At 36.1% G+C, this 23,866-nt stretch overlaps 1 protein-coding gene across 1 annotated transcript; it reads left to right on the forward strand.

Annotated features, from left to right (window-relative positions):
- The first annotated feature begins 445 nt into the window (after positions 1–445).
- On the forward strand, positions 446–6,245 carry LOC149168000 (protein IQ-DOMAIN 3-like). The gene is made up of 6 exons (XM_089433291.1): positions 446–984; positions 2,979–3,081; positions 3,167–3,478; positions 3,790–4,017; positions 4,620–4,742; positions 4,860–6,245. Exons 2-6 carry the CDS (start codon positions 3,007–3,009, stop codon positions 5,649–5,651), a joined length of 1,530 nt encoding a protein of 509 aa, XP_089289417.1. The 5' UTR covers positions 446–984; positions 2,979–3,006; the 3' UTR covers positions 5,652–6,245.
- Positions 6,246–23,866: the final 17,621 nt, after the last annotated feature.

Raw genomic sequence — 23,866 nt, forward strand, 5'->3', positions numbered from 1 at the left:
AAAATAATTATTTTGATTTTTTTCTTATTTATCATTATAGTTTGTTTTTTTTGAAAATGATAACTTTTAAATAGATAAAATATTATATTTAATATAAAAATAAATTTAACATTTTCAAATATTTTTATTATTAATATATTTTTTATAAATATCATTTTTTTAATAAGTTAAAACCTATTTTCTAAAAAAATTGTTTGTAAAAAATAATAAAATAAGAAAAAATAATAAATTAATTTTACTTCAGTTTTATTAAAATATCAAATAAATTATTTTAAACTAAGAAATCATTACATATATATATTTATATCCCTGTCATTTAAATATATATAACGAGTGTGACTTTGAAGGTCACCAGCTGTACACATGAAGTTTTTATGAGGTAGTAGTTATGGAGCGTGCCAATGAAATGAAGGAAGAGCTGACATTTAAAGATTAGGTTGGGTTAGGACGAAAGGTTAATGGAGTATAATCTAATTGTCCATTGCTAGATTGTGTGAAATTTTGGACAAAACTGGCAATCCATCTCCCCCTCTCATCTTCACTGTCAGTTTTCTTCTTCATCGCCCACCAAACGGCAAAAGAGGGTCAACATCGGAGTCCGGGTGCCAACTTATAGAGATGCAAAAAAGACAGGCCCGCCTGTAAACGGACATAATAAATAAAAATACAGAGGGGACAGAACAGGGGACCGACCCCAAAGGAAGAACGTGTTGCACCATTTTACAGAGAGGATTGGTTTAGTTAGGGAATAGGAGAGGCATCAAAACAGGGATTTACGAATACATGCCACTGTCGATTTACTGGTTCGAGCTGAACAGGCAGAAGAAGACGAGAGAAGAGGAGGGGAGGGGGAGAGGAGGAGATTGCTAGTGTTGTTTGGGTGCTGTTTTTATATTTGCAGATCTATTCCCCTACCTCCTCCCCTTGGATCTGAGGAAGAAATCATCACATTCTTCTGTGGATCTAAACCAAGACACGACAGAGGTTTGCATATGATTTTTGACAGTTCATTGGGTTTACTGTTGTTATTGGCATTTACATATTTGTGTTTTTCATAATCTGGGTTATAGTTGCAGGTTGCTTTTCGTTCTATACTGAAAATTGTAGCTAGATTGCACTATGAATGCCACTTTTTCTAGCGGATACGGACCTATTGTGTCATTGGAAAAATAGTTGTTTCTCGTTTCTTTCTTTTACTTGGATAAGAGGGCTACACAGCAGATCCAATCGCCTAATTGCATCCCGGATTTTGGTCATCTGGGTTTCATTTGAATCCAATTTCTGCTTCTGTTTTTTCTTTTCACTCTCCAGATGATATGGGCAGGTGAGTGTGCCTTACTAGGCACTGGCCACTGGTAGAAGATAATCTCCTCCTGATTTTGTTGAGCCGGGCCTTTCGTTGCGAAGAATTCTGGAGATCATTTTGCTTTTCGCTTTGGGTCCATGAGGTCCCTCTTGAAAAAAATTGAAAACCACTCTCGTCATGTTTTTCTCTGCCCTGGAAACCGTTCTCGTAGTACTTTTACTGCCTTTTGGTCATAAGAATTCTGTTAAAAGCCATTCTCATTTTGTCCCATTGCAGCTGGAAACTAGTGTCCTAATTACTTTTCCCCCATTTTGATCATTCGGACTTTGTTGGAAATCGATGTTCCAGTGTTTTTCTTTGCCGTTTTCGTTTGTGGTTATGCAAGATCCTGTATTTGATTGTGAATAATTGTGAAGCAAAATAATTTTGGCGGATTGAAATTGTCAAAAGTCTATCAACAGACTAGAAAAGCTTTTACAGATTACCCATTCTCCCGAATAGTAAGATACCCTGCAAATTTTCTACTGCAGGGCAAAATATAAAATGCGCATCTTCTTCTTTGAAGGGCTCTAAAGGTTTAAGATCTTATCCATTCTCCTGATGTGTCCAGGGCATCTCAGCCATACTAGCACTGCGAGAACCGTTTTTTCTGTTTTTCTTCCTTTGATTCTTGTTCTTCAGAATATTGCTGGAAATTAGAATTTCATTGTTTGTGTGCATTCTGGCTTATGAGTCATGTTGGAAACAATGCTCGAGCACAGTTTGGTGTTTTCCTCTAGCTAACCTAAGGGGCCAGAGTATAATTAATTTTTAGGTGGGCCAGGATTGAGGCCTACACGAGAAAGATGCCAGAAATCAATAAACATGGAGAGATTTTTACTCACAAGAATCTACATTTAATTATATGAAAAGTGTCTTCTTAGCATATGGGGACGCGTTCCTCCATTTCTGATGCATTTGCGATGGATTACGTTGTGCAACTCTTATATACTTTGGGTTGGTGCTACCCGTATATATTTGGCATATACTGTATTTCTCGCGCTACTTTGAGTAACTTAGGACATTACACTGCTGAACTCTGTTAGAACCTACTGATTAGATTTTAAGAGGTATCTTCTTCCAGTAAAAAGTCCTCATGAGAGTTTAATCCAACATTTTAGAAAGTGCAATCCTTCATATCCATTAACAGGCATTTAAAATATGTTTAATGTTCCCCTCATTTTGTCATAGCAAAAACTTACTTGTTGCCTTCCATTCAAAATTTAATATAATCACGCCCTTCTATAACAAGAGAAGCAACTTTTGAAGATTAAATTGATGGCAACTCCTACATTATGGAAACATGGCCTTTTCAACGGAACTGGAGTCTTTGAATTGTCTGTGCTAGAAATGTTTCTCAATACTTTCGTTTCAGCCTTTTCTTCATGGGAGATGCTTTTCGGTGTTTTATCTGTGTTGTTATCCAGTCGTTCCTATTAGACATATGTACAGTTACAGGAACCAGTCTCCTAAAAGCTAATTACATGCACTTGGTCATCTTATTAGTGCTATAATTAAATCTTCTCCTACCCTTTATCGGGTTCATGAAAATACCATGCTAGAAAACCTTGTAGAAATAAATCGAAGGAGAATCTGGATATCCTGAGTTAAATTTCTTGCTGGTCTTTCACAGATTCTCTGCGGAGAGTGATGCAACTGAAATGGGGAAGAAGGAAAATTGGTTCAGTTCTGTGAAGAAGGCATTCTCCTCAAATTCAAAAGAGAAATCAAATTCGGTAAGTTCTTCTATAAGCCCATTTGTTGCAGATTTCTGTCATAGAAGATGATTTTCAGTCCTTATACCTATCTCTTCTATCTCAGAAACCTCCAAAGGAGAAGCGGACATGGGGATTTCGGAAACTTAAGCATAAAGACCCTCCTGCCCTTGCAGCTCCAGCTCCGAAGGAAACCTCCTCTTTGGACAAAACGTTGGCTGAGGCAGAACAGGAGCAAAACAAGCATGCTTTGGCTGTAGCAGTAGCAACAGCAGCTGCAGCAGAGGCTGCTGTAGCAGCTGCTCAGGCTGCAGCTGAAATTGTTCGTCTCACAGATGTCGCTCGTTCACGCTATGCAGGCAAATCTAAAGAAGAATGTGCAGCCATCAAAATTCAAACAGCTTTCAGAGCATATTTGGTGGGTTCTCAGAAAACATATGTTCTAGTAGTTTGCTTTGATTTCCTGTGATGTCTGATCCTCTTATGCTGTTTTAGAAGGCGGGATCTTCTGCTAATTTTCATAAACATTGCCATATCTGTGGTTATATCTTTTAAGGTCTTATTGCCCATTTGTCTCAATTTTTTATTGCTTCTTCAAAGCATTTACATTCACCAGCAACATCTCTCTTAATAGTAATTTGAATAGAAATATGATATATCTTTCTGATTTCTGCTGAAGTTTCAATCATAATAATTGATAGATCAAAGGATTTGGAATTTGCATTGCAGGCTCGGAGAGCTTTACGTGCCTTAAAGGGTCTAGTGAGATTGCAAGCATTGGTACGCGGACAGAGTGTAAGACGCCAAGCAACAACCACACTCCGCTGCATGCAAGCACTTGTGAGAGTCCAATCACAGGTCCGTGCAAGGAGGCTTCGAATGTCTGAGGAGAATCGGGCTCTTCAGCGTCAGATTCTTCAGAAACATGCAAAAGAACTTGAGAACATGCGAGCCAGTGTGAGTTTCTTATGTGGAACATTGCAAGCTGTTAGTGATCTCTGGCTGAAATTTTCATGCTGCTTGCATAATGATGTTATCGTGTTTCTAGATCATATTATTGGTCTCGAACTATAAAATATCTGCACCATGATCTTCTCTCCTCTTTCACTTTTTTACTGTTCATAAGTTCATATTCTAATTTTTATAATAGGTCATCCTATCTTTTGATTGGAGTGCTCTGCCCATACGAAGACACAGATGTCTTCTCAATTCCCACCCATTGTTCTTGGCCTTCCTGGAAGGGTAGTGTTGGTTTTGCCTCATAGGTTATTTAGTTATTTTGGCTACTCTACTAAATCCAGAGGAGATGTTTCCTAGATATATTTCTCACCAAGGGATATTTTATAATTATTTTCCTATTGAACCATAAGAAGCAATATCAAGCAGGTTGTGAATTCCGTTATCAAAATAGCAATTAACATCATAATGGGCAATTTTCTTCCCAATATTATAGAAACATAAGAGGGGTTGACAATGTTGTGTCCTGATACTATGCAGTGCCTGCAGTTTGATAGCTGATCTTGTATCTTTGTTATTGATTGAAATGCAACTCTTTACAGATGGAAGCAAAGGATTGGGATGACAGCTTGCAATCCAAAGAGGAAATTGAGGCTAGTTTGCAAAGCAAGCAAGAAGCAGCCATGAAGCGAGAAAGGGCATTGGCATACGCATATTCTCATCAGGTATGCCTCCTATAGCATGGATGTTTAACAACTTTTAAAATGTTAATGTCCTGATGACTAGCTTTTTCTGAGACATTAGATCCTGACATCTCTTTCTTTTTCTTGTTGGCTTTCTAGTCGTTGAAAAGCACACGAGGAGCAGCTCATCCTATGCTGATGGAAATTGACCCAAACAAGCCAAATTGGGGATGGAGCTGGCTAGAACGCTGGATGGCAGCACGGCCCTGGGAGAAGGAAGCCCCTGAAGTTATGTCAGTGAAAAGCCTGGATCAAAGCATAGGAGATGTTGTAAGACAAGCTGCAAGTGCAGGCAAGGGATCAGGCCAACCTAATGTGGAGATGCCTACTCGTGCTTCTTTCAGAGGAGCGCCGAAAATATCTAAGCCTGCAGGATCCCAGTCTCCTTTCACTCCAAACTCGAAATTGTCTATCCCTAGCAGAATACGCAACTCTAGTCCTCGTAGCATTCAGACAACAGAGGAAGATGTGAGGAGTATCACTAGCTTGAGGTCTGAAAGGCCCAGACACTGCTCTCGTTACAGTGTGGCAGGTTCTTCTATCAGGGATGATGAAAGCCTTGCTAGCTCTCCAGCTGTTCCCAGCTACATGGCTCCTACAGAGTCTGCCAAAGCAAAGTCAAGATCATACAGCACACCAAAGCAGAGGCCTGGAACATCAGACAAAGATTCTATTGCATCTGCAAAGAAAAGGCTTTCGTTTCCATTAACAGATGGTGAAGCAGGCCAAATTAAGCCCAATAAAAACCATGCTTTCTCCCATATAAATCCTAGTGTAAAAGGACTTACAGGACCTTTGAAATTGGACAGGTCACTTAATTCTACCAAAGATCTTAGTATTGATTCAGATCGCCCCTTGTTAAATGGGAATGGCAGAAAACATGGGAGATGAGGATCTGGGTGGATTCATTGTCTACATAAAGGTTCCCTGGTGCTATCATAGCCATGGAAATGTTTGGTCCCTAGTTGCTGATTTGGCTGGTCAACAGAAGGGGCCAGAATTCCGCAGGAGTTCTATTTTCAAGAAGGTTGCTTTACTTCATTGCGGTTATGAGAGTGAAGGTATTTATTTAGCCTTTGGTAGAAATGTTTGGTTGTCTAGTTGAAATGGCTCAAATCAAGTTATTTATTAGCTTGAGGAGCAGCTTCTTTCTATTTAGTCTTTTTTAACAAATATTGTCAGGGTTTGGAGAGCATTTAAGGTTTCAAGATAGTGGTGTGAGTATTCGTGTGCATGTGTATAATACAAGCCTAAGCTTTGTGCGTTTGGAGTACTATTTATCTTGGAGATTGATTAACTGTCGTGGTTCCAGATATAGACCAGAACTAAAGATCAGTGTTGGTTTTAATATTTAAGCAATTGCATGGATTTCTTTTATTGATTCTTCATTGTCCATTTTTCAGAATATTTCAGTGGGGCTGGAACTCTTATAGGCTTATAGCCTGTATCTCTGTATTGGGAATAAAAAGGGATTTCTGAATTCTATACTGATTGGATTGTCCTGTCTAAATTTTGCAAGCGTCATTAATGAATTTGTTAAATTGTTATTGAATTGCCTTCAGAACCAAAACTTGTCTGCTAGAGGCAGCTTATGATATTCTGTACTTGATATGGATTACAGGTTTGCTTCAAGCATATTCATTATTTTTCAAGGAGACATAATATTTGTAGCATTACTGTCAGTACGTTGAATTAGGTGAATGGAATAAGGCCATCTAGAGGTGTTCCACTCAAATAAGTGGCTCCCCTATTTTTCTTCTAGCTTGGTCCACACAAGTAGTATCCTACAGATAAGATGTGCTTATTCCTTGCAACAACTACAAGTTTATACTTACTATAATGTTAAGGTCTAGTATACAAATTATTATATAAAAGGGGCAGGCATTGCAAGAAGATATGGATGGAAGGAAAGAGACATTGTCTTGTGACATGAGGTGTGTTGGCAACTTTGTGAAGTTGCAGGTATGCATGAGGTAGCAGTTGGCAGTAAGCACTTGTTCACTGGCAGGTAGAGTTTAATAGCAAGACTCTTGCCCATACCAAAGTTCAAACTCTATAATGTACAATGCAATTTGTAGGTGTAAAAATTGGTGAAAGGTGCAATCCCTCCTTTTATCCCTCAACATATCAGTTACTATGGTTCCCTTTCTTGTGCATAAATTCTGTAATCCCAAGTAAACAAACCAGAAGGGGTGTGTGTACCTTGTAATAGAAGGATCACCATAAGTTTGGCATAGATAAAAGTACATGTGCTTGTATTAAAATAAACGTGAAATGTGTTGAAAATATCACGGTGGGACATCCAACCACCTGGTATTTATTATTGTGGGAAGTTGAACCTTCATTGTAAAAAAAGCAGAGGTTCATGTTCATGTGCATACATTTTTTTGTCTACCTCTCTTTTTGTTTCTAGCTGCAAAATTTTCCAATCTTTAACAATATGTAGCTTTTGTAAGAGGATAATAAGACCAACTAGTGGCATATTTTGAAAAGAATAAGGACATTCATTATTGATACATAGGTATAATTTATATCAGTACGTTCAATATATAGAATAACAGCAAAGAAAAGTAATCTGGCTTGGCAGCCTATTTCTTAAACTGAAGAACTAAGTAGAGAAATACTGAAGAGATGTTTAATACCACAATCCAGATGTGGTTGCACAACCTAAACCTTCATCCTTAAATGCAGTTCTTACACCAAACAAAATTAGGGTTATTTTTTATGTCCTGTTTCTTTTCAAAAAGCAGTTGAAAGTTCTTACAATACAAAAATTAGTTGTATTTATTGATTATGTCACATCAATCAATTTATGGAATGCTGCTTTTAAAAGGTGCTCTTAAATTACGTGAACGTGACTTATTTTGACCTCATGGTTCGAATGCAAGTTTTCAAGGAATGAATTGATAATCATTGTTGTGTGTAGAAACCTTGAAGTTATGACACAAGCTTAAAGTTTGTCCTTAAAATTATTTTGATTTATCATTCGTTGTGCATTTCATTTCAAATGAGTCAACTCATTTTCTTTTTAAAGATATTTATGTAAGTCTAGCAACTTATGAAAAGTAAGCTAGATAGTCCTATTTAACTCATCTCGAAATCTGATCTATTTTGCTTGTTTTAAATTTTTCTAGAGTAACGAAGCATAAGGAAATTATCCCCTTGCTTCATTGCATGATTAGAATGCTAATAGTACCCTCTGTATCGTAAGTTTTAGAGCACGACTTCAATACTAGTTAACATTCATTTTACTCCAATTGATCTTAAGGTCTAACGTTTTGGCTGGTGTTTTGTTTCAATTTTGTTTCAACTTGTAATTGGTTGGATTTTATAAATTGGAAACTATAATGCGCTTACCCAACCCTGTGCACCTTTTTATCCTACTTGGATGCTATGCAAGGTACATTACTTCCTTTTACCTTAGTGATCCATCATATACCGTGGTAGAATCACCAAAATGCCCATGCAACACAATTTATGTGCTCCATAAGATTCCTTAGATCAGATGGACTAGTCAAATCCTTGTGTGTTCATTAACTTAGGGGCCTTGAACCCCATAATTTTGATTGATTTGGATAAATAAATTGGTTGGGGTCACACTTCACAAATTCATGTTCCAAAACAATTTTCCTAGGTCTTGAATTCTCAGTTGATTGACTGCTTAATGACCAAACCATGCCAAGCCATAGCTGCCCTCACACAATTAGGCTGATTAGGATCCGAGACCACTCAAATTAGAGAGAATAATAGATTTCCTTAGTGAAGTTCCTCTTGATACATGCTAAGATTCTCTTCCACAACTGATTCTAGTGCAGTAAAACTAGTTGACTTAATACCCAAGCAAACACATTGTGAACTAAGAACACTCTAGACTGCACAATAGTGGCACTAATTTGTGTTCCTCATAGTGAACCTACGGTTTTGAAAGTCATTGTTGGCACTCTTTTTCATTCTAATCTTCTGATTCATTTTCTGTTGTGCCTTTGCTTTTCTATTTCGCTGAAATGCACATCTAGGGGAAACCCACCAGGCACTTCTGCTCATTCCAAGGATGATATCCAGGATAAAATGTCTGGTTGTAGTTTCGGCAACTTAACATGGCAGGGACATCAGGTGAGGCCCACAATCTACACAAAGGCAGCCAATCCACGGATCTGATCTGAGGCCTCTTGTTTGTAATTCACAGCACAAAGCCACTCAATCTAATCAACTGGACTCATTCTGTTTTTTCTTATGAATGGTCCGAGTTCTTTTCAAAAGAACACATCAAAAGAGCTTACAGTGTAAAGTTGAAAGGGACAATGAATATGCGTATTTTTGGTTGTATATTTTTCCATGCTGCTTTAAGGCTTTTGTAAGTTCTGCCCTTGGCATGACTGGTTCCATATAGCTTCCTTGCTATAAAAGGTCTTGTGTATGCAAGCGGCATTGCACTTCTGAGTGCAATCCAAACATATCCACAACCTCCACTACTTCGATCACATTGGTGTGCTCTGTTAAGAGTTAAGCTACTCCTATTGGATTCCGTAGGTCATAACCTTGGTGGACTACTATACTGGAGCTCCTTTAACTGTTGATACCATGCTCTTATTTGGTTCAACATGGGCTCCAATACCTGGTATATCTGACTTACAGGCTGTTGGATATACTCATGGTGTTATAGTGGCAGCTGCTAGGTTTGATTTTGGGCCTCACCCTGATTACTCCTACGAGTTACCGTTTCACCATAGTTATAAAAAAACAAAACAAAAACAACGAAGTAGGCTCCAATACTACAACCAACACCTGCAATATTCTCTTATACTTTTCCAATGCTCAACCCTAATGACAGAAATGTGTTGAATAGAATTTGGCTCGATTGGTCTGGTCTTGAGCCCTTCGACCAGTCCGATTTCAACTCAACTTCCATTGGTTGCAAATTCAGATCACACTTATGTTCCCGCAGCTTTAAGTGCTTCTTGGACAATTCAGATGGTAAACACTACTTCGGAAAATGGTTCTAAATGACATTTTTCGAATGACTATCAATTCTGAAATGCAATTCTCATTCAACGTTAAGTTCTAATTATCACTTGGGGATAGTATATCAAAATGAATATAATTACAGAATGTGTAACAAAATGCAAATGATACGATTCTTGCAACAATTACAGTGAACAACTGTTATTCTTCAACATCACAGACTTGTTGGAATTTACATCGTTTATACGATCCTCACAACAATCAGAATAACCGAAATATTATTCTTCAAAATCACAAGCTTGTTGGAGATCATTTGTCGGGCCTGAATTAGACCTTTTAGAACCCGTAATAAGACTAATTTCTGAACTTGACTTTTGAACCTCACTGCAGAGTTTTACATGACTTGCGGTCTCCATACTGTGTTGGAGCAAAGGCTTTATACTTTTGAACTCGGACAATGACCTATGTAAATAAATTCCATCTTTACTTGAGAAGGAAGTTTCTCTACTAAGTCATTTCCCAATGTTCCATGCATATAGTCTCTCCAGAAATCAGCCCACGGTGAATTGGATGTTTTTGACTTGTGGCTGGTAAATCTAGATGAACTGAATCCACCTTGGTTATTCTACATGATAAAAGTGACTTGGTTTGCATATCTTCTTCAATATTGTTAGTTTATGGACTCTTCCAATTTTGCTTGGGATGCACTTCACTTAATTCCACTGGGAACGAAACAAAGTTAGCACCGAACCATAAACTCCATAGGCATTGGATCCTAACCCTTTGCCTCTACAAGCGTTGTGTATTTATACTAGATCTCTTGTAAATGAATAAATTGCATATTACTGATCCCATTAGTCGATGACGAGTTTTCGCATTTCCTACTTTAATAGCCACTTACTTGAGTCTTCCACTCCGCTTCCACTTTTGAATCTCACATCCAATGGTTAATTTGAAAATTTTAAAATCTGTAGCCCTGGTTAATTCAAAATCTTTGTGCAATACAATATAAAGTGATCATATTCGATACAACTCTCTCCCATTGACTTCGAATCCCCATATCCAGTCGTTGACTTCAAATATTTAAAATCTGCAGATGTGCTTAATTCGAGCTCTTTGTAGTTGAATATTAAGAGCTCAAATCTATATGCAATACAATATAAATTGATCATATTCGATACAACTCTCTCCCATTGATTTTGAATCCCCATATACAGTCGTTGACTTCAAATATTTAAAATCTGCAGACGTGCATAATTCAACATCTTTGTAGTTGAATATGAAGAGTTCATATTCGATACGACTCTAACCCATTACAAAGCAATCAAACTAAAGATCAACTAGAGTTTTTTTTTTTTTAACAAGATGAATGGGCAACTAGGCCAGGTTCATAATCGCGTGACATGGGTTGATTCTGATCGCTACATAACTTTACGTGTAACCATCTTGCCCCCAGTACAACACATGAGTTTACGCTTGGGGATTTGAACAAAGAATCTCATCACGCACATAACTTAACAAAGAATCTCATCACGCACATAACTTTACATAAACACAAGCTTGCCCAGCGAACTACTCCGAAGAGCCAACCCAAATATCAATTTAACAATCAAATCAATCAAAAATTTGGATCTGACTCATGGATATTTTCTCGAACAGATATGGGAATTCTTTTTAGACTTAATATTTAGACGGATTCTATTGCATATGCAAAGAAAAAGGCTTTCTTTTCCATTAGCAAACAACAAAATTTAAGTCCAACAAATCTTGCACATAAATCCCCTTCTAAAGATTTCACAACACCATTCAATTTTCACGAGTCGATCAATTCCACTAAAGATTTTAGTATCCATTAAGATTGCCCTTTATTCGGTGGGGATGGTGGAAAACATAAAAGATGAGGATCTGGGGTGGATACATTGTTTATTCTACATAAAGATTCCCTGGTGTTATCATAGCCCAGGAAACGTTTAATCCCTAGTAGCCAATTTGGCTGATCAAGACATAGGGCCAGAATCCTGAGTAGTTAGTTCGAGCTGTCTGCTTTACTGCTTTGAGGTAAGGAGGATGAAAGCATTTATCAACATTTGGTAAAAAAGTTTGGTTTCATAGTCGAAATAGCCAAAATCAAGTTATTAACTTATTTCTAAGCTTGTGGAGCAGCTTCTGTATATTTAGTTTAGTTTACCAAATACTGTCTGTCTTTGGAAAACCTTTACAGCGCCTGAATACAGTGGTGTCGGTGTTCTTGTGCAAACGAGAACCCTTAACTTAGTGAATTTTGAATGTCATTTGTCTTGAAGTTATCTAGACCAGAATTAAATGTCTGTAATTTTTGTATTTTTAATGCATTAATATAAATAATAACACACCAAGTTTTTTAATCCTATTACATGCGAAAACCAACATTCAAGGAAGGATTATGCCTTTTCGTCTTCTTATATTATAGAGATTCTGTAATTTTTGTATTTTTAATGCATTAATATAAATAATAACACACCAAGTTTTTTAATCCTGTTACATGCGAAAACCAACATTCAAGGAAGGATTATGCGTCTTCATATATTACATATTTGTATACGAGATATCATTATTTTCTATGACCAATGAAGAAGTTATCCCTTTCCCATAGCTAAAATTAGAATTAGGTTTAGGGTTTTAAAGTTCTATTTGAACCTTCGTGATGCTTACAATTGTTTCTAATGGACTTTTTGAACCTTCATGATGCTCACAATTGTCTCTAATGGACTCCCACATTACTGACTTCCCATATTTAAATTAGAATTAGGTTTAGGGTTTTAAAGTTCTATTTGAACCTTCGTGATGCTTACAATTGTTTCTAATGGACTTTTTGAACCTTCATGATGCTCACAATTGTCTCTAATGGACTCCCACATTACTGACTTCCCATATTTTTATAGTGATCTAACAATTGTCTCTAATGGACTCCCACATTACTGACTTCCCATATTTAAATTATGGTGATCTAACATGGTCACAATAGGCTTTTCTCATCTTAGTGGTGACCATGTTAGTTAACCATAATCTGAATATGGGAAGCTAGTAACATGTGAGAGACCATTAGAGACTTGTCTACTTGCAAAATAAAGTTGAAAATAAAGTTTAGTAGTAGGAGACTCTCACATACCAAACCTTATAAAATAACATGTCGGTGTAAAAAATGGTGAAATATATAATCTTGTTTCTTAGAAACTAGGTATGGATCACAGAAGCCTAAATTCGAGATATAATCTTTACATCTGTTTATTCATTCTAATTATCTTTTTTGTGCATCAATTTTGTAATCCTCAGTAAAGTAAGTATATAGCAATGTAGAGGTGTTAAAAATAGTGAGATGTGATCCATTCTAATATTGCTTTTTGTGCATCAATTTTGTAATCCACATTAGAACAAGTATAAAGCAATGTAGAGGTGTAAAAAATGGTGAGAGATGTGACCCATTTTAATTTCTATTGTGCATGAATTTTGTAATCCTCAGTGAAACAAGTATAAAGCAATGTAGAGGTGTAAAAGATGGTGAAAGATGTGATGATTCCTTTTATATCTCTTTTCAGTAAGACTTCTTGTTATGTGCATCAATTCTATAATCCTTAGTAGAAGGGTGTGTACATTGAAATTGATAGATCTACATATGCTTGGGATAGATTCTTGTTTTGAAATAGACATGGAATATGTAGCTTTTATAAGAGGAAAATAAGAACCCACTAGTGATATATTTTGAAAAGAACAATGGAATTCATTATGGTATATATGTATATTGTAAATAGGCATGTTGAAGAAATATAGTAAAATTAACAAAAGGTGTTACAAAAAAGAAATTAGTGTGATTTGATAACCTATTTCTTAATTAGAAGAACTCAACAAAACTAGAAAATATTATAAGAAATGTTCACAGTGCGTTCTAGATATTGTAAAAAGTGGTGAGTTTTATTTTAAAAAACAAAATTTACAAAAAAGAAAAAAACAAAAAAAACGTATTAGATTTTATTTTAAAAAGTGGTTGCTAATTTTGTTTGCAAAAATATATTCAAATTGGAAAATAAAAGTCTCATCTAAAGTGTGAAGGTGGTTGTTTACCTTGATTATGTCATATTTGAATCAATTTATAGAACATCATTTTAAAAATGTGTTTGTGACCTTACAATTATGCAAGTTTTCAAGGAAAATATTGATAATGAGAAATCACATACTAGCTTTGATTTTTTCTACTTCAAAATCTAAACTATTTATCTTAGTTCAAAATCTTCTATGATAAGGAAGTATAAGTACCTTAAAATTCTCCCCTCGTTGCTTTCATGCATCATGAGAATACCAATATTGCATATGTATAATAAGTTTTAGATCATGATTAAAATGTGAATACATTGATTTAAAGTGTGTTGTAATATTCTTCTTACTCGTGATCTAAAGTGTTAATACTAAGTTGTAATATTCTTCTTACTTATTGAAACTTAAGGTCCAAATATTTTGTTAGTGTTTTATTCAAGATGTAATTAATTGGCCTCCATAAACAAATATTCTAATACACGTATCCAAATTACTTTACACTTTTATCCATTTACAATGTTATACAAACCTTCTTTATCTTGTCAATCAACACAAATACGCAATGGTATAATAACAATAAAATGCTTATGCATCACAATTTAGGTGTCCCATATGATTTTAACATCACACACATTAGGTTGAATTCTTGCTTATTGATTACGTTAGGAACTTGAATCCATTAAATCTATTTAATGTGGATACCTAAATTAGTTGGGCACACTTCACATATCTCAATCTCAAATTAACTCTTCCCAGGTCTTAAATTCCTAGGTTATTGAGTGCTTAAAGACCAAACTATGCCCCATCATAGCTTCTCCCAGATAGAGGTCAATTAAGATCCCAAACCACTTAAATTAACGAGAAAATAGATTTCCTCTTGATACATGCTAAGATTCTCTCCATATTCAACTCGAAACCAGTGATTTTATAGAAACTCAATGACTTAACACTGAAGTAAACAAATTGTGCATTGATAACAATCTAGTTGACATAGATTGTGTAGCAACAACATTCTAGGCTTCACATTGTTGTACACTGCTCATATTGGCATTGTACTCTTGAAATCCACTTTTGGAACTTTCACCTTCCAATGTGTTGATTCATGTTCTCTTTCATTCATGTTTGTGCTAATCAGTTCTTATCAATTAAAGTTTTGAACTTTTTTAAAAGAATAGATTGGAAGAGCTTATGGTGTGAAGTCCAAAGGAGCATGAATATAAATATTTTATTTTGTATATTTTTCTTGTATGCCTATGCTTGAATGTTTGTTAGTTTTGCCCATAACATGTCTATGTCCAAATGGTTCCTTGCTAGGGAAGGTTTTGTCCATGATGATTTCCATTGTATGTCGATATTGGTGTCTTCTACCAGTTCATGATATCACACAATTTGATACCATAGGTCAAATCCTTGAAGGAATACTTTAGTAGGACCCATTTTAAACTTTGGTATTGTGTCTTATTTGGCTCAACACCAATTTTGATACCACAAGCAATTGTTGAAAAATGTTCTTAGAATTTTCCAGTTTGCAATACCCATGACATAAATGTGATAAATATGATTTGGTTTGATTGGACCTTCCCCAAACACTTTCAAGTAGTTAGGATTAGACTCCTATACATATGGGTGCAAATTTGGATCCTTGTTCGGAAAACTCTTTGAACTTCACAAGTGCTTCTTAAAATATTCAAATGATGACACTACCTTAAAAGTGGTTCCAAGTGACACTTATTCAGTTGGTTAATTAATTTACAAGTGTAACAATTTTATTCAAGATAGAGTTTTTGTTTCATCATCACTCATAGAAAGTTAATCAAACTAGGTGCCATTATAGAATGCAAATCAATTTTCCAATGACCTAAATAGTCATGACGAACAAAATATTATTGTTTAAATTCACAAGCCTACATAATTCATAGGGATCAAATTATTCTTTTCCAGATCCCTAATTAGATAATTATCTCAATTTCTAAATTCTATCTTTATTTGATATTGGAACAAGGCCTCATCTTTCTTGTACTTAAATAGTAGATATCCAATTAATTACCATCTTCCCAATATGTTTATGCATATAGTTTCTTCACTGATTTGGTTCACACAATGAGCTTGATGTCAAGTATTTTTCTCATTGTTATTACAATTAAATTGTATCTTATGGCTATTAAATCTACCTCTAGTCATTTTGGATGGTAGAAGTGTCTTATTTTGCTTTTCTATTATTTCTTTAGCCTATGCAATATTTTGTGCTATTTGTGCTTTGGATGTAGTCCAATTAATTATAATGGAAAGAAACAAAATCAAGATCGATCCATAACCTCAAGAGGAATGAGATCCCTACACCTTACCTCTATAAGCACTAGGTGTTTATGCTAGATAGTCTCAAAATTAAGTATGTTAGAACATACTAGTCACATTAGTTAATGACCCTTTTTCTTATTTCCTACTTTAGTGGCCACATACTTCGAGTATTCAAATTCGAATCTTTATATTTGGTTGTTGACTTCTTATTAAATTAGAACTTTCAAATCTATTGATTTGAGTAATTTGACATTAGATATGAAGTGATAAAGTTCAATACAACACTTTCCCATTAGCAAGTACTCAAATTTGGGTCAAATTTAACTTTTAAGTACCTTCAAACCTTTTAGAAATTGACCAATCTACTTAAATTGTCTCAAATAGAATATATGCTCCATATCAAAGGACTTTATAGTAAGAGATCACACAATGATGGGGGAGCATACAACCATCCATGGTTTGAATAACGCGAGAGAGAGAGAGAGAGAGAGAGAGAGAGAGAGAGAGAGAGGATATTACTATTAAGGGTTACACCAAAATATAAGAATATTTCATTAGGAATTACATCAAATATTATAAAATTTTCTCAAGGGATATTATTAGAAGGTTATTTAGATTCCTCCTTGATGACAACTTCCTCAATTGCATTGTGGTCATCAACATGAAAACTTGGGCTCACTAAGTTTATCACTTGGATCATTGTCATTTGGTCATTCATACTATAATGTTCCAAACAATTTGCCCATCTTGCATTGCCTCACAAACAATATGACCTTAGATTTCAGTATGTTAGGTACTTCAATGAAAAAACTAATTTTTTTACCAATGTAATGGAATTTTGACTATCACAAATGATCCGAAATGGATTAGGTCCAAAGTTTGGTTTTAAAAAGGATACAAAGCTTTGAAAGTTTGTTAGCCTAGTTTGTGGATGGGCCATTTTTTTTTTTTTGGTTTAAAGGTCAAGAATCCAATCACAATGGTAAGTTGAAGTTATTTGTCCAATTGAATAATTAGTTAGTGTAATCTACTACTCCAAGGGGTTGTATATTATGGATTTTAAATAGAGTTTATGCGAGAACGTTAGGTTATGGTGCTACAACACATTCATGAATAGTATCCTTAGTACACTCGGTTTATTGCTTCTAGATATAAACTATGTATGAGCGAAAACAACGTTTGACGTTTTGGGTGGACACTCTACCCATCATCAGGGACATAAGAAGCTAGAGAAAGATGATAATGGAGTGCTAGGAATAAGAATAAATAGAACCATGATTTATAGTCTTTGAAACTTGTCATAGTAAAGTAGTGTGTCCCACCTATGGGATTTTAATTAGGCACATGTTAGCAAAGAACTAGCCAAATTCCTAACAACATTTTGACAACTAGTTGAGCTAACTTCTTGGTCTTATATATGACATGCTCACTAAATACCTTATTAATTTAGAAGAAAGTATCTATCTTACTAGTGCATTTGATTGTCAAATTGGGGCTTTTGCTTATGAAGTATTGCACAAGGTATATGTCTATCTTAAGAACTTGTTTAAAGGATGAATTCAATTATGTTTTCCTAATCTAACTAGACATCCAATTTTAGTTACAAGAAACATAACATTAAAATAATGAATGTAGAAAGCATAGTAATTTGCAAACAATTGTAATCTTAAATATTGATATCAATCAAATACATTCATTGTTTTGTAAAGACTACTAAATTGTTTAGTAACAAATATATATACATTTACTAAATTTATAGCAAATAGGAAAAATACTAAACTATGAGAAATACTAGAATTATTTACATAATAACAAGTAATACATCACCTCTCTCTTCAAATTGGGCCCCCACTCCCCCCAGATAAATGCATTGGGAAGATTTAGCAAGTAAGTACTAACTCAACACTCAAAACTAGTTCTACTAAGTTCATACATAGAAGAATAGGAAACAAAAATGAGCAAAGTATATTATATCAAAATATCTACAATAACTGATACATAATCTCTCCCTTCTCATAAAGGTTGATGTTACTTTTATGAGCATCTAATATAACAATCTTATGAACACTATTGACTATAACATTCTTGAGAATATAATATTTTGAAGCCACTCATGAAATAGTGCTAGAATATTTACAAAATTGAGTTCTTTGCATCTAACCCATGGATCAAGTAATGTACTTAACCAACACAATAAATTCGATAATAACTTGATGCATTTATTTACTTTAAAATAGGATCATGCACTAAAAACAATACAATGCGTCACTAGTAGGTGGGGTCATGGTTCTTCAACAATGAATCTACAACAAATGAACTCATGAAAATGAAGAGTATTATAGCATGTATTTAGAGATATTTAGAAATGGTCCTATAGCAATGGAATATCACAATCAACTGGATGGAACTCATGGGTCCATATTAGTGTTTCCAGAACAATGGGAATCAATAAATTGGAACGTAGATGTGAAACACTTGTAGCATGATATGTAACATTTCTGAAACCTACAAATTAGATACAAAGAATACAAATGTATTCCTAATAAATTAATATAACACAATGATACACCAAGCTATAAATGAGAGACTACTTTTGGAAAAATATGATAAGAATAGTTGGAAAAGGATATAAAGAGAATGGAACACATTGTAAAAGGATGCCAAAAAAGGTCTCATCATCTCCACCCTACTAAATCTATTTCCATCCTTTTATAGTTTGATTTTAATAAGAATCAATATGTGCATGAGTTTAATGGAGGTTCCTCATATTTTAAAAACGATGGCCACCCTCATAACCCAAATAATATCCTCTCTTCCTCTCATTCATATACCAATAACTTTTTTCTCCATGCAGTGTACGTTTATAGAAGTGTTGATACTTTTGTGCAAGGAACCACATCAAAGGAAGGTGAAACTTTAGTCCAATCTAGGTGGGACCATATTATTTCAAACATGTTATGTATCTTTCTATTATATCTTCAACTTTATTTAGGCGTAGTGCTATTTGTAATACAAAGCCTTAATTATTTTCTTTAATTTGTGATTGAACTTCATAGTTGTGCTATAATAGTGTTTCAAATGATACTTATACAATGCCAATCCTCTTATTGATTTTTTATTGGTTAGCTCAGGGATCACTAGAGTTTGGATTGCATCTTCTTCAACATTCTCTAGAAAGTTTTGTATTGGAATTTTAGTAAGATCTTCTATAAGCTATTATAGACATATTTGGGCACTGCAACCCCAATCACATATGTCCATAAACCAAGGGCTTATAAACCTCTAAAAGTGTTGTTTCATACCCTAAAGGAACAAGGTCAGCTGATTACATCATCTCCCAGAAGTTCTCCATGAAAAACTACTCAGAACTGGTCAAAACTGGGCCATACAGACTGCTCCATGCATAGGGTGCGATGCATCTCACCTATTACACATGGGGGGTGCGATGAATACTGGAAAGCCCTTCTGTAGGGTGTGATGAGCGAGAGCAGACAAATGACAGAAGCAGTTTTCTAGGTGGAAACGCAAAGAATCTTCTAGAAACTGCTCATATGACACTTGCCTCTTTGAATTCGCCCAGGGATGAGTAAGAGATCTGAAATCTCCAAGTGGAACCAAGAACTATCAGTGAAATGACACTAATCAAAATCCCAGAAGCTGACTCACTCTCCTGTAAACATCTATATATGGATCCCTCATTCTAGAGATCCAGAGGCTGGAATTTTGTAATTTGCAAGGAAGTGTTGTTGGTTTCTCTTTGAATACATTGTTGGGTGATCTTGCTTTGTATGAGGTGAAGAGGGCTTTCATACTGGGAGGATGATGCTGGATCAGACAACTTGGTTGTAATCCTCTCTTCTACTACTTCTATCAATAACGCTATTTGAGTTTTCCTCCATATGCTTGTATATCTTTGAATCTTGTATTTGTATATGCATTTATATGGTTAATGTACATCTGATCCTACATTGTTTATGGTTATAGATCTCTATGCTTTGATGGTATTTCGTTGCTTTGAATCTACAGGTGTTCTTTGAAGCGGGACAAGTGAGAAAGGAGTGGCGAAATCTCTATCAAAGGAGAGAGGAAACAAGCAAGGAGACTAGTGAAAGACTGAGGTTGGTACTCTCTGCTTCTCTCTCATCTATCTCTCATAAAGGAAAACACAAGTAACTTTAGTTTGCTTGTTTCTAAGATAGCTACCCGTCTTAGTGAGACTAGCAGCTCTGAATGGACACTAGTTTTCCCGATAACATTGTTGTGAGGAAAAATGCCTATGCAGGACGATCCTATCCACTTAAGGTGTGACAGTGCCTTAGCAACAAACAGAGACAACTATTCTAGTATTCTTCCTTTATGAATTAAGAATGAAGAGAGAGATGGATGGACTAACCGGTGTCTTCCGTTTGTCCCTCGATCCGGCTTCTCTTCTCTTGGAGAGTTCCCAGCTACTTGCCTTCTCACTCGCCCAGCTTCAAGAGGTTTCTGCAAGATCACAAGAAGAGAACACTACACAAGACATGGATTCATATTCATAACTAGTTCAGGATTAGAAATAAACTAAACATACTAATGCAATCATACATTAAGAATACATCAATATATAGGAGAAACCAAGATAGATTTATTGATGAATAACAAGGTTTAGGAAGAGATACAACCCAGAGGGCCCCAATCCAGCATCTCCTTCCCAGCAAATGGAATTCCTATCTTCACCCCCTTCAAAGCATTAAGAACCCAATGATTCCAATCTCAAACCAACAACAATTCTTTGCAATAACAAAATTCCAGCCTCTAGATCTCATGGAGGAGAGATCCATATATAGATGTTTGGAGAGAGGATGAGTCAGCTTGAGATCTGACTAGTGTCCTCTCCCTCTGTCAGTTCTTGATTCCACTTGGAGGTTCTTGCTTCCACTTGGAGATTTGGAACCTCTTACTCATCACCAGTCGAATTCCCTGAGGCAAGTGTCATTTTGGAAGCTTCCTGGGTTCTGACACCTTGAGAAATGAACTTGCCACATGTCCACTCTTGCTCAGCGCAGGTAGCCAGTGTTGCCTTTGACATTCAGCGCAGGTAGCCAGTGTTGGCTTTGACATTCAGCGCAAACAGCTAGTGTAGCCACTGAAATGATCCTGAATTGACTTGTTTTTGAGCAGTTTCTGGTGGAGAACTTTTGTGAATTGCTGTGGTTTGTTAGCCTTGTTCCTCTAGGGGTAGGAACAACATGTTTAGGGACTTTGGATCCCTTAGATTATGGACATTTCATGCTCAATGCTGTAAGGCACAAAAATGTCTATAACAGTTGCCCCCTAAAGTATGAGGCCGTTTATCGGGTGAAATGCTTTATCAGGGGGATCCGAAGTTCATCCAATGCTGGGAGGAGACCTGTAATAAGATACAATACAATACATTATTTTTCATACTGCTTTCATGATCTAGTTGAGGCGGGCATTCCCATGCTCAACTTTATAAATTCATTTTTCTGTACATAGAACAAACAATCGTCTGATGGTAGACTGATAATTTTGATGAAATTATCATCCTTTGAGTAGGATGATTATCTGCTGCAATGATGTACATGTCAATGTCTTTATCTTTCCTGAATATATATCGCAGCCCGGATGGATGAAACTAGATCCGGGGTCTTCAAACTCGTTCGATCTTCACTCTAAGTACAAGTCGATCCATGTGAGAGATGTTCTGAAGTCGAACATGGAAAGACATCGCTTGATTACCGGTCAATGATGTAAACCGTTAACAAGCGCGAGAGGAATCACCGATAATGATAATGACCCTCAAGGTACTGCAGTACAATTCACGTGGTATGAATAAAGGACTTGGCGTCGAACACCACGCAAAATCTTTCGGTCGAAGGTCATTGATGTATACCTGTCGCCGGAAGTGAGAAACTTGCCATTGAGGCATGCAAGCTTCAAAGTACTGGAGGGGTTGTTCCTAGATCAACTTCTTGGATAATGAGCTGATGTCGACAAGAAGCGATCCGTCAAAGGAGGGCCTTAATGAATCCCACATCAGTGACACGGAACGGAGCTAATGATTTTGATGGAGGTGAAAACGATCTGTGACATATGATTCAGGGTGGCGGTCATGAAAGGATGAAGGATAATGTATGGCAGTGGATGGGACACTGTTGACTTTTCTGAATGACTTCTCTTGAACATATGGCGACACTGATGCGATTGATCGGTAGCATTACCCCAAATATGGATGGTATGGCGAGACCATGGATGTGACCGGTGAATGAAACAACCCAAACCGATTGTGGTACGGAGGAAAAGTGTCATGTTCAAGAGCGACTTGCTACCATCAAAGTTTTCTTTAGTTTCTCCCAATTTTTCCCCAGTCATTGCTGACCAGTACCTCTTTATTTTTGTCAAGCTTGAGGAGGATAACATATGCTTGTTCTATAACCTGCCCTTCGGGCAAGCCCATCGCTATGTTTTAACGAGCCTAGCGATAGTGAAACTCGTTCTCGTCTAAAGACAAGTTTGTCGCTATTTAATGATTTTAACGAGTCTAACGACAAGGATAACTCAGTCCTTTTCATTTTTAGAGAGTCTGAAAAGGTACATAAAGTTAACTCCAAAGGTCCTTTTTCGTCATCTAATCCCTTAATTCCGAAAAAGTATAAAACAATACAGAAGGGATGAGTTTTCGATAGTTTTAATGAGCCGAATAAAACAAGCGCTCGATCTTTTTGTGCAATAATCCCTCAGGTCCAAAAAGATTAAAATCTAGAGGAGGGATAGCACTTCTGGTCGCTTTAACGAGCTGGAAGGCCAAAACTCGGCAATCTTTTCATATTTTACGAGTCAGATGAAAAGAGCTTAAAGAAGACTCGTCTTTTGAGGAACGAGTGATAAACAGGGTTAGCAGCTGATTCCAGGTACAGGTTGGAATTTTCCAATCATGGCAGTGTCACAAGGATGGCTAGGTGAAATCACTCTTCGCAGCTGTTCCTCAAAATGGGTAAACAATCATATAGAGGTGAACGATCGGCCAAATGAAAAGTGGAGGTGACGGTGCAAACACGACCAAGGCTTTAATGACTGATGATATTACATTCACAGTGGTTATTTACCGAGATAGTTCATTTTTTAACGAGCTTAAACGCGGGTGGAAACATTTGCTCGGTCTTATGTTTATTTTTTAACGAGCATGAACTATGTGCTAAAACTGCTCGGATCTTGCATTTATTTTTTAACGAGCATGAACTGTGTGCTAAAACTGCTCGATCTTATGTTTATTTTTTAACGAGCATGAACTATGCGCTAAAACTGCTCGGATCTTGCGTTTATTTTTTAACGAGCATGAACTGTGTGCTAAAACTGCTCGATACCCTGTCATATGATAAGAGTGTCTCATTGAGATTCTATTTTTTATGGAGCTTCATCTCACAAAGCTATGCCCCGCATCCTTTCTTTGTGCAAGTTAGGAAACGGCTAACCCAAAAAACAGATAAATAACCGCTCTTTACTTGCACTCCAAAAGGTTTGCATGCCTCGAGGTATAAAGTATGATTTCAAGGTTACCTCTACTTCTTTTCTGTCAAAACAATTGTTTTAATGAGAGAGGCTTACCTCTTTCAGGTTACCCAAAGATTGTCTCGTTAATCTTTCAAACAAAACACTTCCTCGGCAATGTCTACCGAAATAGACAAAGGTGAGCGACGATGCCCGCCAACTCACATAACTTTGACAAAAGAATCTTATTCTAGAATAACCCTCTTCCAGCATGGGTGGGGTACAGACTA

This window comes from Pinus tabuliformis, chromosome 5_1 (assembly GCF_031772625.1).
Source record: "Pinus tabuliformis cultivar Carrire ecotype Pingquan chromosome 5_1, CPIR1, whole genome shotgun sequence".
In the NCBI taxonomy this organism is placed as follows: Eukaryota; Viridiplantae; Streptophyta; class Pinopsida; order Pinales; family Pinaceae; genus Pinus; species Pinus tabuliformis.